Source organism: Dermacentor variabilis, chromosome 5, assembly GCF_050947875.1.
Source record: "Dermacentor variabilis isolate Ectoservices chromosome 5, ASM5094787v1, whole genome shotgun sequence".
Taxonomy (NCBI): Eukaryota; Metazoa; Arthropoda; class Arachnida; order Ixodida; family Ixodidae; genus Dermacentor; species Dermacentor variabilis.
Window position 1 is genome coordinate 68769421 of NC_134572.1, and position 17854 is coordinate 68787274.

General features: G+C 43.2%; 2 protein-coding genes across 2 annotated transcripts in view; one reads left to right on the forward strand and one right to left on the reverse strand.

The window, feature by feature from the left end:
- Window positions 1-396: 396 nt before the first annotated feature.
- Pex3 (peroxisomal biogenesis factor 3) lies at window positions 397-4224 on the forward strand. Its single transcript, XM_075692770.1, has one exon. It carries the CDS (start codon window positions 523-525, stop codon window positions 1657-1659), a length of 1137 nt encoding a protein of 378 aa, XP_075548885.1. The 5' UTR covers window positions 397-522; the 3' UTR covers window positions 1660-4224.
- Window positions 4225-8552: 4328 nt separating this feature from the next.
- LOC142582751 (uncharacterized) overlaps window positions 8553-17854 on the reverse strand; it is a 36938-nt gene continuing 27636 nt past the window's right edge. The window contains exons 10-11 of the mRNA XM_075692769.1: window positions 16746-16856; window positions 8553-12702 (exon numbers count right to left, since the gene is read on the reverse strand). Coding sequence (XP_075548884.1) covers window positions 12472-12702; window positions 16746-16856 — 342 coding nt within the window. The 3' untranslated portion in view covers window positions 8553-12471. The remainder of the gene's footprint in view (window positions 12703-16745; window positions 16857-17854) is intronic.

The window sequence follows — 17854 nt, forward strand, 5'->3', positions numbered from 1 at the left end:
TCTCACATAGTTTCGGTTTGCCAATACGGCTCACCATGAAAAAAAAAAAAAAAAAGTCACGTACTCTTTTTCTTATTCCGGGGTCCACGAACAGCCGTTATGATACTTTGCAGTGCCGCGACGAATGAAGCGGCCGATAAGCCGACACCAGGGCAAAGGGCAACCTCCTACTGCAAGTGCTGCAAGTTTGCAGTTCCACTAGCCAGTCCCGCACCGCAGAACAATTGATAGAACACAACAGCGCCTCCTCACAGGTCTCCTCTACAAGAGCGCATAAAATAAAAAAACGAGGCGCAGCAGAACGTAGCAGAACGTACACGGCGTTCCCTCACCGCTCTCACTGGCTCACTGGCTCTCACCATATAGACGTCGAAATAGTCACGGCCAAATCGGTAGCACAACGCCTCCTCGTCTGGCAACGGTATGCAAAATGGCGCGGTCAAGGTAGCAGCGCAAATCCTGCGTCAGCACGGAAAACTTCACGGAGTTTGAGGAAGTAACAACGTTCCCGATCGTCCGGCCATGTTTAGCCGGCTGTACAACGCTGTGCGGCAGCACAAGAAGAAGATATTCTTCAGCGTCGGCCTAGTCGGAGGCGCCTACCTTTTGAACCGGTATCTACATGGAAAACTCCGTGACTGGGAAACAAAACAGACTCAGAGCTACATCGATCAAATCAAACACCAGCACCATTTCGAAAATATTCTACAAACGTCGGACAACACGATCCTAACTCTCCTGGAAAAGGTCAGAGAGCCGCTACTCGCCATACTCGAGACGGACAGCCTGCTCGAGAAGCTCAAGACGCGACCTGCCAACAGGGTCGAACTTTGGGAGGAACTCAAGGTGCGCATTCTCACATTCGCGGTGGCAAGCGTGTACGCGGAAAGTCTGCTCGCCTCGCTGGTTCGCGTGCAGCTCGGCGTTGTGGGTGGATACGTCTTCGTGAACTCGCAGCGCGCGCAGCAAAACTCGGGAGGCGTCTTGCCGGCGCTCACCAACCAAGACATCCATCAGCGCTACCTGTCACAGGTCCAGCACTTCTTCGAGAACGGCCTGCACGAGCTCGCGCGTGTTGTCAGGGACGCGGTCGTGGCCGCCTTCGGTCACATCAGCCTGAAGGAGCGCGTCGGCCCCGCCGACTTCGCTGTGGGTTTCGATTTCGTCAAGAAGCACATCTCGCGGGACTCCAAGAAGCCACTTCCAGGCTTTCTTCGCTTGCTCCTGCCACCTCTCGAGGTCGAAGGCGATACGGACGACGTCAGGGTGCTCAACGTGATGATCCTCGAGACAAGGGACATCCTCGAGACCGACGACTTCGCCAAGGTTCTGGGAATGTGCATCGACCTGGGCATCAATAGCCTCACGAACGATGTCGAGGTCTGCTTCAAAAATATGCGAGCCGCAGCAGAAGAAAATGCCAGTGGTGACCGAGCTGAACGTTCTGCCGCCTCTACGTCAGCGGTGTCAACGGGCTTTCCTATGGCAAAACTTCTGCCTGTGCTTAGAAACAGCCTCGTAGCCGGCAGGCAGGAAGGCTTCCTTAAAATCGTGCTCCAGGCAGAGATACTTCGTAGCATGCTCGCCAACGTGTACGAGGCCTTCTGCCAGACAGAGGACGCGGACAGGATTAACCACAACCTGACACCATTGTCATGATTGTCAGGTGGCGGCATAAATTTCATGCTGGGGATGATTGATAGCATGACAACGGACACGTGTAAGCGTTTGCGAATACTCGGTTCGTAGTTTGTGGTGCAGTCAGTCTCTCCTACAAACAACATACCAAACATGTTGCGTACTTGGTGTCTCGCATCATGCCATTCCAAACACGTGTGTGACATTGTCATTTCGGTGTGCTTGTCAGTTATCACATACTTCCCCTTGTTAAATATGTTCAAAGATACTGAAACTGACTGCCTTTTCAACTTCGAGACATGGACTTTTCAGTGTACGTACTTGTGAATCTTAGTGGAATGTCACTTGCCATAAGTGTGAGAAAATGTGGAGAACTAGAGAAATTACCATTGTGGAAAGCTCACTAACATGTTCCATCTTCGGTGCATTTTATCCTTTCGTTTCCCTTGGCAGCGTCGCACATTCACTGGCTGTATTTTGTACAGGGTGCTTTTTTCCAGCTGCACCAAATGTTTAAAATGAGGAAAGTGTAAATCACGGTACCATTGCTTACCATTTGAGTGTCTGGATTGGCAGCCTCTAGATGTAGAGTAATTTCCACAATTACATGCATAATTGGTGAAGTTATGGTAATTAACTTTCTAATTATCAATAATAGGTGGCTACAGCAAATGAGTACTTTGGGGCCTGTCCTCGACACTATCTATTCCAACGATCAAGTTTTGAACAGCGAAGTTCATACAGGAATTACGCGAACAATTAGTCCCCCTTGGCAGGCTCCTTGAAATTGAAACTGGCTGGAAAAACAGCATCTTTGTCGTTGATCTTGCCACCCCCTTCCTTTTGTCAAGTCTCCGAGGTCACCGGCGCTCCGTCCCCGTGAGCAGCTTGCATTGTCTTCTTGCTATCTGTGGCGTTGGCCTAACACTTCAATGCCGGCGGGCTGCGAAATTTACTTCGTCATTCCGTTGGGCGCCACGTGTCCACTTAACCGACGAAATGACGTTTCAGGCTTTTTGATGAGAACGACATTAAGTCAAAATTCACTTTCTCTGGGAGAGCTGTCTCAAACGCGCGTGCAAGTTGTGTAAATAAGAACATGTCAACTACAGGAACATAACTTACTGATTGAAGGGGAAAAAAAAAAGGAATACTGTATGATTGACGCTACAGACTGATATCTAACACCCAAAGAGCAAGATTGGTGCTATTGCGGCAACGTGGCACCCAACGGAATTACGAAGTAAATTTGGCGACATTGACGACACAGATGCTTTTTTTCCAGCCAGTTTCAGTTTCAAGGAGCCTTCCAAGGGGAACTAACTGTTTATGTAGCTCCCACATGACCTCTGCTATTCGAAATTTGATCATTGCAACATGTAGTGGCCCCCAAAGTACTCATTTGCTGTAGCTATCCATTGTTAATAATTAGAAAGTTAATTGCCGTAACTTTGCTAATTACGCACATAATTGTGGAAATTGCTTTGTATGCAGAGGCTGGCAATCAGTACACTCAAATGGTAGACATGATACCGTGATTTATATTCTTATTTTAAAAATTTGGTGCAGCTAAAAAAAAAAACACCCTGTAGCTATTGTTCTGATTCACTATTTAAAAAAAAAGATATTCAGGTCTATGATGTCTCTTACATTTAGTCGTTTTTACAGTGCATTTGTGCAGCAGCATGTGTTCTGCTTTGTTATGTTCATGTAGTTAAGTAATGCCATTGCAGGAACAAGTGAGGATTACCGAGTTTTGTGGTTGTTTGCATTGTTCGAATCAATGCTTGTGATAAAAAATGGAAATGTCTTTAAGTGTAACCTGTGCTTATCTGACGCCTGATTGACACCAGGCATGTGTAGCACTCACATGAACCAGGCATGACCTAATATCCTGGGGCCATTTGTATTTTGTTCAGTGTTAGTTCACAAGTGCACTCATTATGTTCTTGATGCAGCTGTGCTTTTTTTCTGTTAACTAATCAACACTGCAGAAGAACGAATGGGGCAAACGAGTGCTATTAGCCAAAGTGCTCATATGAAAGCATAGTTATGCTTGCATTTACTGGTGGAGGTCTCACGTTTTATGTATTCTGAGCACTGGTATAGGTCTAATAACTTATTAATCTGGCACCTTGTCTTGTGAATAGCAAACATTAAGTGGTGGAATTGACAATTCTAGTTGTGTTTGCGAGAGGAGGTAAATATGAAATGTAACATTTTTTTACCCTATGGCAAGCTCTATATCAGTTAGTTCACTTTTTTGGTGGACTGTTTTTCTTGCCCTATAGAGAATAAAATGTTCATAATTCAGAAAAATATCACATGAATGTCTACATTAGCAAGTTCATGAACATAAATTCAAAGTTTGTAAAGTCTAGCAGTGCAACCAAGGTTACATGTGTCTAGAGGGGCAGTCACGCTTGCATGTTTTCGTTCTGCTCAAGCTGGAAGTTTACTTTGCATGTATGTTGCATGCGAGCATTCCAACACCTTATTAAATTATTTACCTACATTAATGTTTACCAATTGGCCCAGCAATAGAAGTGTGCAATAAAATGTTTTCCTATGCCTTGGTTCCCAAAACATTGCAGTTTCTTTCCTAATGTTAGAAGCTCTGGTCTGTCCAGAAGCTGAAGCATGCACTGCACGTCAGCTGAGCTTGCTCATTTAAATATATTTGTCACAATGCCAGTATGGCAACAAAATATCTTGCCAGAAAGCAAGGTCGATATAATGTAAGGATTCATTTCAAATGGTTTTGTTCCTTTTTTTATTATCCACCATTCACAACTGGCCGGTCTTGGTGGTTATGTAGACGAAGTGTCAAACCACTGAAAGTGTGAAAAGGAATAGCACTGGAATAGAATCGTTACATTATTACAATACACATTATTACTTTACAGTGCAGCTGATTCGTAGTTGTTTTAACCACAGTTGCATAAACTTCTACAAAAACGCTCTTCTATAGTGAGAATTGACGTAGTAGTCGGTCACCCAACACACGTGTGAAAGAGAAGCAATGACAAATTTGTGCCGATAACAGGTTGTCAGTCATCCAAATGGATGCACCTGCAGCAGAAGCTGAACAACAAACAAGTGACGGCAGGTGGCAGGCAGCACAAAACAGTTCAAACGTTCTTCCAATTGTCAAGCTGTAGATTATGGTGCGACTCTTATCATGACAAACTTTAGCTCAATTACTTGTTGCGTGAGGAATTTCAATTACTTCGCTTGGTCCCGGCATGTGCAAAGTTTATGCGTGCCAACTGTGCAAGCAGTGACCATGGGATTCTGCAAGACTGGCACACCTCTTGTGCTGAGCATTATCACTAGTAACATGCTTCTTGTTTGTCAGCCAAGAAAGAGTAAAGAAAAAAAAGGACATTAACCAGGACTGAATCTTGTTTGTTACTCTGCACTGTGGCATGTCAGGAACAGCAGCTTATTGATATCCTTGAAAAGAACAGTACATAATAGCTGCATTCAGCCACCCTGTACTGAAAAATGTAATATACAGTGGTTTACCGATATCCTCGACAAAAAAAGAACATAATCAGTATATTGAAAAAGGAAAAAAGTATGTTTGTTGTGGTGCTTTGTTACATCATGACAAACTGGTGAATGATTCACCCGTTTCTTTGAGCCATTACTAAGCTATAGGGCTGAAATTTGACGGATAAAAGAAAAATGCTATGCATAATATTTGCAGGCCAGAAAGACAGTAGTATGTATCATCAAATATGCGGGTAGCTGTATTCTAGTTGATGTTAGCACTTCAAGTAATGCATTGAGACGATATTGGTGGTCTATTACAGTTACAGAGAAGAGGGTGCCGAGAATAGAAAACACAGTTGAAGACGGAAGATAATTAAATGGTGCAGTGAAGTAAGGAAATCTGCAGGCATAGGACCAAGTCCGCTGACACAAAGGAGAGGTAACTGGAGACTATTGCGAGACACATTCTTCCTACAGTTGACATGAATATGCTGTTGCTGCCAATGGCTCAAATAGAGGAAAGACAACAGTGTGATTATGCGTGCAGACAAACACATGTGAGCATTCACAGTCCAGTGCCTGTATTCATAAAATATTCTTAGGGCAGAACTGCTTACAAGAGCAAGTGCCAGACAATTGTATTGTTGGAAATATTTTACCAAAGAAGGCTGGTCAATAGCAGAAGTCCAGCACCTTTTTAAGTTTTCAAGTGTAACATGATGGCTTGGATACAACCAAAACTTTTGGTCCAAATAAGGCAATGTAAGAGCTTGCATGAATTTCTTTTAGTGGCTTGCTTTTGCTTTTCTTTGTCTCAAATGAATGCCAAATGAGCTTCTGGAAACACTTCATAGTACACTAAGGAATATATTGAAGGTCAAAACTAAAACTCTTATGCCAAGCAGAGAAGGATAAGGGTAGAAAATTCACACTTGCTAAGGGGCAGATTTACACTGAGCTCAAGGGAACCACACTGCCTTTCCTCAGACCAGTACTACTATGCACTTTCTGACATTCAGTATTCACCTCAGCCAGAGGGAACTTTGCCCAAACTTTTGTTTCAGGTGTTTAAGTTTGCAATTATCTTTTATTGCTCTGTGATTTGTTTTAGTTTTGTATACATGATCTGGCTACTTAGCTTTGTAGAAAAGCTAAAAGCTGATCTCTCGATGGTAGAAGCGATAGGTCCGTGAATTGCGAGAGTGCAATGAAGGTGTGTGTTGTGTTGGGTTTAATGGCGCATAAGCTACTCAGGCTATCATGTGCCAAACGCAAGCAATGAAGGTGAATGGGGGTAAATGGCCCAAAAAGGTCCTAATACAGTAAGAAGCTTTATCTAGGGATCTATAGGTTCAGTGACCCAAGCCGTTTCAGTGATCGGCATTCATGCAAAACCAATGCGCAAGTGCAGCTCCCCTGGCATGTGCATATCTCAACTCACAGTGCAGCATCTAGCGATTCTGTTGAAACACTTTAGCATATCAGAGCGGGCATCCTTTCAGCAGTGTCATGCACTAGTGCTAACCATCAATAAAAATTTTGAAGTCAATGTTTGCTAGTCTTCAATCAGTTTAGTTACCAATTGGTCGTTAACTTGCACACATGCCATTTAAAAGAAAGGATAGTACTAGTACTGAAAATTTCACATTAGACAGTTATATAGCCGTGAAATCAATATTGTTAAGAACATGGTTCTAACAAAACGTAAAGGTTCTCTGAAGTAAATTGCTAGCGAAAGGACTTGCCATGGCAAGTTTAGGTCTCCGATACATATGGCACTACAATGTATGCACATTTTCATCAATCGCCACTCCAGGTGTACATTGGCAAATTTGCTCGATCATGGTGCACATACTGCGGCACTTGCTGAAGCATCTGCATATACTGCTGTGGTGCAGCGTTGTGGCACCATCTTTAGTGTGCACTTAGCAAATGATGGCTGGTGCCTTAGACTCTTACACGAGATTTACATGCAGCGTAACTTTGCATTTTTTCCCACCTTTCCGAATGACAATTGACAAGAACTTTATTGAAGTGTCCTGAGGAACTTAATTACTCCCCAATCAAGTTGGTGGCTCCACCCACGATGGGACTGGGAAGTGGTGACTCTGCGATGTTGCGGGCCCTCTGGAAGGCGTGCAGTTGGTGCACGAATTACCGAGCTCTTCAGCAAAGCATCCCACTTGGACTTGTATTGCTCGCGTTGTACGGGCACAGCCAGAGCATGTGGTTGAAGGAGCAGCATGCGTGACCCCATTTGGAGCACGACTGAGGGAAGCTGGGGTCTATGCAACTAACAACTAAGCGCTCAGGGGGTGAGGTAAGATCTCTTCTGTAAGAGTCTGAAAGTAATGGTTTGAGCCCTGTTCAGTTTCGGGCTAGGGGGAGGGAATTTCCTCCTGCCTTGTCTGTATTGAGACATAATTTTTTTTCTATAAAAGAGACAAAACAATGTAAACACTAAGCAAAAATAAAAATTTTTCGTCACCAGATATCTCAGAGGCACACATGACTAACACCAGGCTTCAGACAAGGCTTCACGAATCAGTGCTAAGTATATTGCTCACTACTGCAAGTAAAAGTGCTTCTGGCTTGCAGTTTTGAAAGGCCACAGCTTGCACGTGTTGAGGTTTGCAGATTGCAGCCTCGGGTCTACTATACAAGGGAACAAGCCAGATGTACTCGATATCCTGCTGCCCTAGGCAGTGCTTGCTAAAACGTGGAGACTATAATCAGGCAAGCTGAAGTAGAAGTTAAGGAACAAACTGTCAGCTAATTTCACTCATGCTACTTCAACGCAATCACCTCCTAAAAGGGGAGACTTGCTTTGAAAAACATTAATCAACTGTTCATAAGATCAACTGATCAACGCCTAGCCTGACATTGACTAGAAAGCCGTCCAAGGCTCCAAGGCAGGCAGATGTGCGTAAGAATGATAATACAATTGTTATCCAAGCAATTACGCCACATAAGCGGTAACACTCTGCAAAGTTTACAAAGAAAAAATCCTTAATTCATTATGACAACTAACCAGCCAATTTTATTGAAAGCATAACAGGCAATGATTACAATATACTGTGTTGTCCATGTGTACAAGCGAGTGAAATTCATAAGGCATGAACATTTGAAAAAAGCTAATTATTTACAACGTAAATAATGATAATAATGAAGTAGGGGCAACAGTGATGAAAACTAAACAGATGCAAGAGAGTTGGAACACAATAATTATAGTCTTTCAACACATATGGTGTTTCCATCTTTTTTGCTTTTAGAGCACTCTGGTACCAATACTAAGACTTGTTTATTTATTAATTCCAATACCTTCCCTCCCCTCAGGGGGCCCTGAGTGGAATGGGTACATTGGCTTGAAGAACAACAACAGTGCACTAGGGCACTAGATGGAATGGAACAAGACATAAGAGATGGAAACTACAGCAACTTTATTTCAAGCACAAACGGCAAACAATAGCAATAATTAGGCCCTGATGCTTGCTTCTACCAGATACCTCTTATCCTCGTACTCTAGCTTGACTGCAGTATTATGCAGTCATTGTAGGGTCACCTGGGAGCTATGAAACAACTGAAGACATCATGAAATAATAAACAAATAAAATAAGGCATTCAATGCAGAAATGTTAACTGGGCTTGTCGATTCACTTGAAGCATGACAGTGTACAGAATGCATGTGAAAAACTCGATGCATAAGCATCTGCTCTTTGTACACTAGTGGCACTGGAGCTCCCGACACTGGGTGAAGAGGAAAACCTTGAAATTAAATACACACACACACCAAATGTTGTGTAAGCATGATTGTCACGTATCCCTGGTAGCTTTTGCTAAACTGCTGGCTTGTTTGGCTCAAATTTTCCACAGAAGTAGAACTACGCAATGCTCATGCAGTTTTGATACCACGCCCAGGTCCATTATAGGCCAGTTTCGTGTAGAGTAAATCAGAAACAGACATTGTTTGAAGTGATGGAAGACAAAAACTATTATGACATTGCTGCATTGTAACAATCGTGCCACACTGTTGTTGTTAAGGCAGAAAACTGTGTGCACCATGTTTTGATGTTACAGTGAAAAATGGTGCTACTGTTTGGTTATTGCAAAGCCTACATTTTTCTGCATCTAACGTCACCATAGGCGACCACATACTTCTGATTAATTTTGGACAAGACAGGCAACTAATGCATGCAAATGAGGTACTACTATTGTTATACTGCATTTGCATTGAAATGCCATCTCTGTACGAAATTTGAGCGGTAGCTAGCCAGAAGTTTAGCTGAAAAAATCATGCAGACATAGTGCAATAATTTACACAACATTCAACCTGGTTCATAACAGGAGTCAACACCACGTAACACACTCAGTCATTAAGCCTTCTAATATACACAATTACCGGCAGATTTCTTATCACAATGTAACCTGCAGAATGAATCCATTTGCAACAGGAACGCAAGATGTACTGCAAAATACAATATGTCAAATATACAATGGCAAATAAGGAAAAAAAAAAGAGAGAACAACACTGCATATTTATTAGCTAAACAGCTAGCAGCAATAGCTTTCATAGCACGAAATCTGAAAAAAAGAAACAACCCAACATGTCTGCCCTGGAATCAAAAAGATCAGTGCCTACTTTTCTGCACGACTACCGCATTTCTTACCTATACTTCCAGCTACATGTAGAAGTCACAAGGTAATTTTGCTTTCTCATTAATTCTATGCTCGAGAAACTTTTGCAGTTGGCTGCGCAGTCACAAAAGAAATCGATTAGCTTCTACAGCAGCTGATAATTTTGCAATTACTTACCACTTCAGTTTACACAGAGTCCTTAGCTGTTACATATAGTCCTTAGCTGTTACTTAGCCTACAGACCAATTTTGTGACACAAACTATGTTTAGGTTGTTGCAGTAAGTAATCAAAAATTTCTCATGCACTGCATCTTGCTAAGTAGACAACTTTATGATATAGGAAAAGCAAGAATAATGTTATAGAAATATGCATTCCCAAGGCAATGAACCACTGTACAAGATGAGCACCTCAATGATTTCAATGCTTAAGAAACTTGCACAAAGTATTAAACTAATATTTTACACATAATGCAAAGAAGAAAATGTTTACAAGGCACTGAACTATAATACACGTCAACATGCATGCCTCGGCAGCTCCTTCAATGCCCTAAGACAAAGTGCACTGTTACATTGGAATGTTCCTGGTGCAGCAGTCCCTGCTGTGTAGCGGTGTGCATACTACAACTGTGGTGAGTACAATGGTCTGAGTGGACAATTCAAGCTACAAATGCGGACTGTTATCCTTCTGTCTCATCTCGTACACCACTGAGGTGCGATGCCTGTAATGCCAGTGGCAACATTCCTCATCATGCCAGCACTGCGAGACGCAGCTGACAGGACGCTGCTTTTGATGTGAAGCAGAAGTAGTTGCATGTCGCAGAAGTTGTCGCATGTCGCACCCATGTACTCTTAGAATGTCGCCCGAGAAGCTTCAATACAATGCTAAACCTTGCTATTGCTTTCAATGCTTTACCCTGTAGGCAAAACTGCCCACCTTATTTTGTCCATGTTTCAACCATCACATCTCACTTCGTGACTTACAAGGGCTTCACAACTCACGTGACACTCCCTTATCTTTTTCACTAAAAATGCCTTGCCTTCTTTAATGAAGGTGAAAAAAAAGTGCAGTGCACATAGTCCTTGCCATACCACACACAAGTGCATGAGGCAACTGTAAACCAGTAACAAGTTCAACGAAGCTAAGTAAAGCTATCATGGGCAAGTACTGAAAGTTGTACTGCCCCACATTTTGTGTTTAAGACATTTTGTGTTTAAGCCTTTGTGTCCAATCTTGTTAGGCAGAAAAAGTGTCCTTTAACAAACATTGTTATTATTAGGGTTGCACATTTAAATGATGATGGAGTGAAGAAAGAAAAGCTGGCAGACAATTGCCCAAGGGGCATTAAGCTTACCTGAATGACTGAATAGGAGAGAGAGATTAAAAAATAAGTTCAGCAGAGACACTTAAGAGTGCTGTGTGGGAACGCAAAAGCATTATAGTCCCTGTGGTGAAATTTTTTTCTCGCACATTCCTTGTCTGTGCAAGCTCTCGCCTGTGTTTTTAGTGCGCCTCAGTAAGGCCAGATCAAAGCGCCAAGCGTCTCAATGCACTCGCTTGCCCGTGAGGAGTGCATAACTCGAAGGACCACTCAGTAGCATTCAATCGGACGTTAACGCTTTTTATTTTACACACTCATTTTACATACACATGACATGGCACCATCATGTCATGCACGTGATGGCTGCGCCATCACGTGCTCAATGATGCATGCCCTAGGACACACCTTTAGTCTGCCAGATGGCTGCAACGTGACGTGTGCAATGACACAAGCACTAGGCACAACTTTGGTCAGCCTGAACTGTGGAGCCGTCGCGGCATCAGGGAAGTGTGCTCATCTCACACATTGCAGGCCCGGGTTCGATTCCCACCCAGATTGAAATTTACCAAAAATTTTCTTTTCAAAGCCATTCAATTAATTTGCTTACAGGAACCTGCCCGAGAAATTTGACGTCAATCTGAGGATTTTAGACGTGCTTTTACTCATTGCGCCATGGGCCAATTTTGGTGCCATCGCTTGGTGGCGCTGCTACCACCGCTGGATATTTGTGTAATGGGGCATATAATGCCTTTGCATTAATATTAAAAAAAGGCAGGGGGTTGCAGAAGAGTAAGTGCAGGAGAAGAAAGAGAATAAATGAATATGGACAGATTTTTGAACAGCCCATGAATGAGACATATATTGTGTCATACACAACAATGTGACAGTTGACGTGTGAGAGCTGGTCCACAAATGTGCACAAAGTTAAATGGTATCAACAGTCGGAATGTATTAGAGCATACTTGAAAGTATAAAGGTGTTGCCTCGCTCCCCCAAGGAGAAAGAAGATGCAGATAGGTCCTGTGAGCTTGATCACATCCAGACCCCCAGAATAGAACTGCATTAGTGGTCAGAATGTTTGGACTACAATCAGGAGTCTAAATGTGTTGCCTTCAAAACAAGACAAAGAGCTCTCTATGAGCTTGATCTCATTTAGACACACCAGTGTGGCAAAGAACAAGTTCTTCAACAAACCCGGCCATCTCGCAATTTTGCTGCAATGTTTCTGCTTGCCTGCCAAGTATCATCATCACCAGCCTATTTTTTACGTCCACTGCAGGACGAAGGCCTTTCTCAGCGACCTCCAATTACCCCGGTCCTGCGCCAACTAATTCCAACTTGTATCAGCAAATTTTCTAAGTATACGTAGGGCCAGAGATACTCAAATACTCTTCGGCAGCTCAAGCCCCTCCAGCTTCTTACGGAAAACCCGCTCACAATCGTGGTCAGGCCACAGTGGGTGCCGAGCCATGCACTGCAGGGTCGAGCGGCACTGGTTTTCACCAAACAGGTGGTGCAGCATTCGGCTTGTGTGCTTTGGAAGCTTGAAGGTCACCCCTCGGGTGAACAAGGATGTTGGCACGTTGGTCTCGGGGGTACCAGTCATCAATACCTGCAGTGAGGGTCATCATTTTCAGCCTATTTAACGTCCACTACAGAATGAAGGCCATTTAGTAAGATCTTCTGCTACCCTTGTCCTGCATCAGAAGACCCCCTTTCTGTGCCTACAAATTTACTAACCTCATCACATCATCTAACCTGTTGCCATTCTTGACTGTGTTTTTCTCCCCTTGGCAACCACTTTGTGACTCTAATAGCTAACCAGTCATCCATTTTAGACATTGATTACCTGCCCAACTTTACTTCTTCCTATTATCCTTTGCTAGAATATTAGCTAACCGTGTTCAATAATTCATATTGCCTTATTCCTGTCTCTTAAGAATGCGCTACAAATGCTCATCAAACCTGGGGACACACTGCAATGAGTAAAATGCCTTAGAATGAATATTGTCATGGATGAAGCACACGAACACAGCCGATAACCAACTTTTTTGCTAACACCAGCTCAAAAGTGTCCTCCTCCTCTTCTCTCCAAGCGTGCAATTTCCTAGCACAGAGGCTCACAGATAGCATGTGGCATTACTCCTTCTCCCAAAGAAGCATCCTCTCGATGGTAAGAAATAAAACAGGAGTAGCAGTATGGGTATGCTGGTAACCCAGTAAGGATGCTAAAAAGCGTGAACAGGCCGAAGCAAGAATTACCTTACAAGAGAGATTATCAAAGCAGAAGAGATCGAAAAGATGGGTGAAATGTGCATAAGCATCCATCTATCACGCTAACAGTGGAAGAATTTGACTTTCTGGGTGTGCCAACATGGATTACTTAGGGCTGATAGGCTGTCAAGCCCTTGTGTATATTTTTCAGTTCTGCATGCTGATTTGCTCAGATCACACTGAGATCAGTTGTGTATAAAGTAGCAACAGGATTACAAGAATAAATGAAATTAATTAAAACTTTGTGGTTTTACGTGCCAAAACCATGATCTGGTTATGAGGCACACCATAGTGGGGGACTCCAGAAATTTGGACCACTTGGAGTTCTTTAATGAGCACCTAAATCTAAGTATACGGGTGTTTTCGCATTTCGCCCTTATCGAAATGCAGCCGCCATGGCCAGGATTCGATCACGCGACCTCGTGCTTAGCAGCCCAACACCATAGCCACTAAGCAACCATGGCAGATGATTGCAAGAATAAATTGCTGGAAGTAGTGCCTGTGCATGCACGTGTATATGTGCCTTTTTTGTCCATGTCTCGTTCGCACTTTTTAATGTTCTTAAGTAAAGCAAACAGAAGAAAGTAGTGAGTGAATAAATGAAACAAGTGCAATAGGCCACATGCACCCCAGAGAAAAAAACACATGCACTATTGTTATCTGGCGATGCGAACGGCTTCAGGTTGAGGCTAATGACAAACGTCTTAAGGTGCCTTCTGGAAGAACCTCACCTTACCGGTAACGCCGTTGAGTCGCCGCACAAAGTTGTAAGGACTGACATACCGACATAATAGCTTTTCCGAATCACCACGCTGTCGGATAAGTGTCCATACCCACACCTCGTCACCAGGATTGAAAGTAACCTCTCTGTGGTGAAGAATGTAGCAGCGAGCATCAGACCTTTGGAAACAATGAAGACAATATCATGCAATTTGAAGGTCCTTGTCAGCATGCTGAATGAAAATTGCAGCATCAGAATGGAACGTTCCGGACATGTCGGGAAACAGCATGGCGTCGCGCATTGTCATAACCTCTTGACAATGGATTAAGTGGAAAGGGGTCAAGCCTGTACTTTCTTGAATGGTAGTGTGGTATGCGAAAGTTACAAAAGGCAGCACATCATCTCAGCTGTTGTGGTCTGTGGCAACATACTTTTGATAGCATATCTGCGGTAGTCTTGTTTAATCACTTCGTCAACCCATTCGTTTGGGGATGACAAGCAGTTGCTTTACAGTGCACAGTGCTGCTCAGCTTCAAAACCTCTTGTAGCATCTCTGCATTGAATATTGCACCACGATTGGTGATGACTACCGCTGGGCCTCTGTGGCGTAGGATGTGGTGGATGAAAAAATGCACAAGTTCTGCTGCGGTAGCAGCGCCTTTCTTCTGAAGTACCGAGTGAGGTAATTGGTAGCAACTACAATACAACAATTGCCAGACGAAGATGTGGAGAATCATCCCAGCAGGTCTATACTACCAATCTGCTGAAGTGGTGTTTGCGGAATGGTTATGGGTTGTAACAGTCCCGCTCAGTGCATAGGAAGAGTCTTAAGTCATTGCCAGTTGCAACACCTGTGAACGTATTGGTTTACACTCTTTACAAGCCGTGGCCAGTAGTAAGCACGAAGAATTCTTTCCGATGTGTGCGCGTGAATCCCAGGTGCCTGGACGATAGTTCACCATGACAAGCGTGTAAAATGTTGTCAACAAGTGCAGTCGGTGTGACGAGCAGGTAAGCTGTTTGGTAAGGGTCAAAGTTCTTCTTATAAAGGACTCCATTCCAAAAACAGAACAAGGATAGTGAATGTGCGAAATCTCGAGGAGGGCTGGATGGGCGTTCTTTGAGATAGTCAATGGGAAGGCCCATCACCACGCCGTCACACTGTTGCTGGGCCTTATCAGATGCTAACACAGTAGAAAGAAAAGCATCATCCTCCTTAACGTCGGTGGTGCCACTGTCAAAGGGATCACGTGAGAGACAATCAGCATCAGTGTGCTTGTGTCTGGACTTGTGAATGATGGTGATGTCAAATTCTTGCAAACGAAGGCTCAATCGTGCCAAATGATGTGAAGGATCTTTTGCGAGCCAGCAGAAAGTGCCGAAAAGGAGGAACTGCAAAATGCGTTACGAGGACTACAAAGTTCAACAAAAAGCAAACGATTTGTGGGAAAAGTGCGGAGTGCACCTACGCTTTACAAAATCCAGGAACTGCTTTACCTCGTGGCATGAGCTATGAACTGGTCTTAGTTTCTTTTTTGTATCTGAAGAACCGCAGTGTACTGAGCATTTATTTTTTCAGACACTATTCCTGGGTTACATTATTGAAGTGTATATTCTGAATTTCCTTTGATATTAATGTTCTTGTAGATATCACCACATTTCTTTATTGTTGTTTTTATGAACTGGCAGGAAAAATGGCGCTTTCTAGAATTTTTATATTTTACCGAATAAATTTTTTTGCTGGCAACCTATGTTTTTAGAAAGAGCATTTCATTATTTATAATATGCTATGCTGCAATGTGTGCTGAGATGTTATTTGTAGCGGTAAATAATTTTTTTCTGAGGCCTATAAAAAACGACCACTTTCTCGCAGTAACGAAAGAGTTAAATGGAACACCATCCTTATGGTTGGTTGGTTTTGTATTCACGGAATTGTATTCAGCTTTGTCTCTCAGTAAATGGAACTCCTGATAAACAGAACCAATTTCCCTGGTCCCTTGAGGTTCTATTTAAAGAGAGTCTACATTAGATTGACCAAACTTTCCACACAGCCTTCATTTTCAATGTAACGTAGAGAACATAATTCCACATTTAAATACCAAGCCTATCTTTTCCAAACCTTTTTCTTTTCTTTTGCCCTCTCTTTCTCATAGAACACTTCAATCCCTCATCCCCTCCCCCACGAGTAGTAGGATGTAGGCAACTTTACACAAGCCAGTGAGATTCTCTGTGTTCCATTAGACTTTTCTCTCTCTCTTCTCGCGTGTGCAAGCTTTTACTTGAGAGTAACTCACAGTGACAAATAATGGCCCAATGGCGGGCATCTACAAGCTGTCATGCTGGCTATGATGTCACTGATGGTGGCAAAAGAGACGGGGCCTTGAAAGCCACAGGAGAGAACAATCTATTATGTGAGGTTGCAGGCTCGCATGTTGATGGCAGCACTGACTAGAGATTACAAAGGTTTTCTTACCATTTTCAAAACGTGTTGCAGTGCCTCTTTAATTTTATGTCCATAATTGTTTATGTTATCGCTCATCGCACAGTCCTTAGCTTGCGCTCAGGTTTTCATTGTTAGAAAGGCTTTAGCCATGCTGTATTTTACTGCAAATAAAAGCAGTCAGCAGTATTGCCAATGACAGTGCTGGGAGGTTTTTTACCTTGACCAGCTTTTGCTGGAGGTCAGCGAGTCGCACAATGTCATAGATAGCAGGCGTGACAAGGTCACCCCAAGGGTGATGCTCATGTGCAGGCCTCATATGCTTCTCTACCTGTAACAAAAAAATCGCAGATGCAAACAGTCAGTTATATTATGAGCTCAAGTCACTGCTCCTAGGGGTGGGCAGTGCAACCCAGATGAAGGGCGAAAGGAAGTAAATGATACGAGCGCTGCTTCCTTTCGTTCTTCGTCCGGGTTACGCTGCTTACCCCTAGGAATATGTTCAATCCCCAACTCATTCTACATTTCAGCTAAGAAGCACCTGGTACAGACTATGTGCACTACAACTAAAAGCTCCTGATAAGGTTTCACGACAGTGTTTTTGGATTCTCTGTGCCTCCATAACAAGTACTATCCTGACCACTGGAATCAGCCCAGGGGATTGTACAAGGAACAACTGCAAGCACCTCCACACATCTGAAGGTTTCCCAAGCGTAGCATGTTACAAAAACTAGAGGCCAGTGGCACCCCCACTTGGAGCAAGTCTGCTGCAGGATAGCAGCAATTTGCTCACTGTTAGTGAGATTGCAGAGGGTGATGATACGTGTTGCTCCTCCACCTGTTGCTGCTGGATCTATCAGTCAGTCAATCAACAAAATTCATTGCTTCCCTTGGTTGACAGTCGCCAGTAAATCCTATCTGGAATCCAACGAATGAGGAGGATAATCTCATTTTGCTTGCTGTATCTGTATGGAGCTCAGTGATAAAGAATTAGCTGACGCACTGTCTGTCAGGGACAACAGATTGTGGGCCATGTCTCTCTGTGTATCTAAATATTCTCACCCATACATTGCTCCATTTTTTTTCAATAACCATATTTTAACAGATCATTACTGTTATCAGGTTATCACTCAACACAAGATGTGCCTACTGCATCCAAAATTTCCTGAGCGTTGTCGCCGATTCTATAATGAAAGAGTCTTTGCTCATTAGATTGTGCACACAACGTGAATAGTGTTGCATAAGTTCAAATTCTAAGAACTAATAGTCACTCTGGAATGCATGGTGACACTTCTAGTATAATAGCAGATGGACATGACCATCACTTCA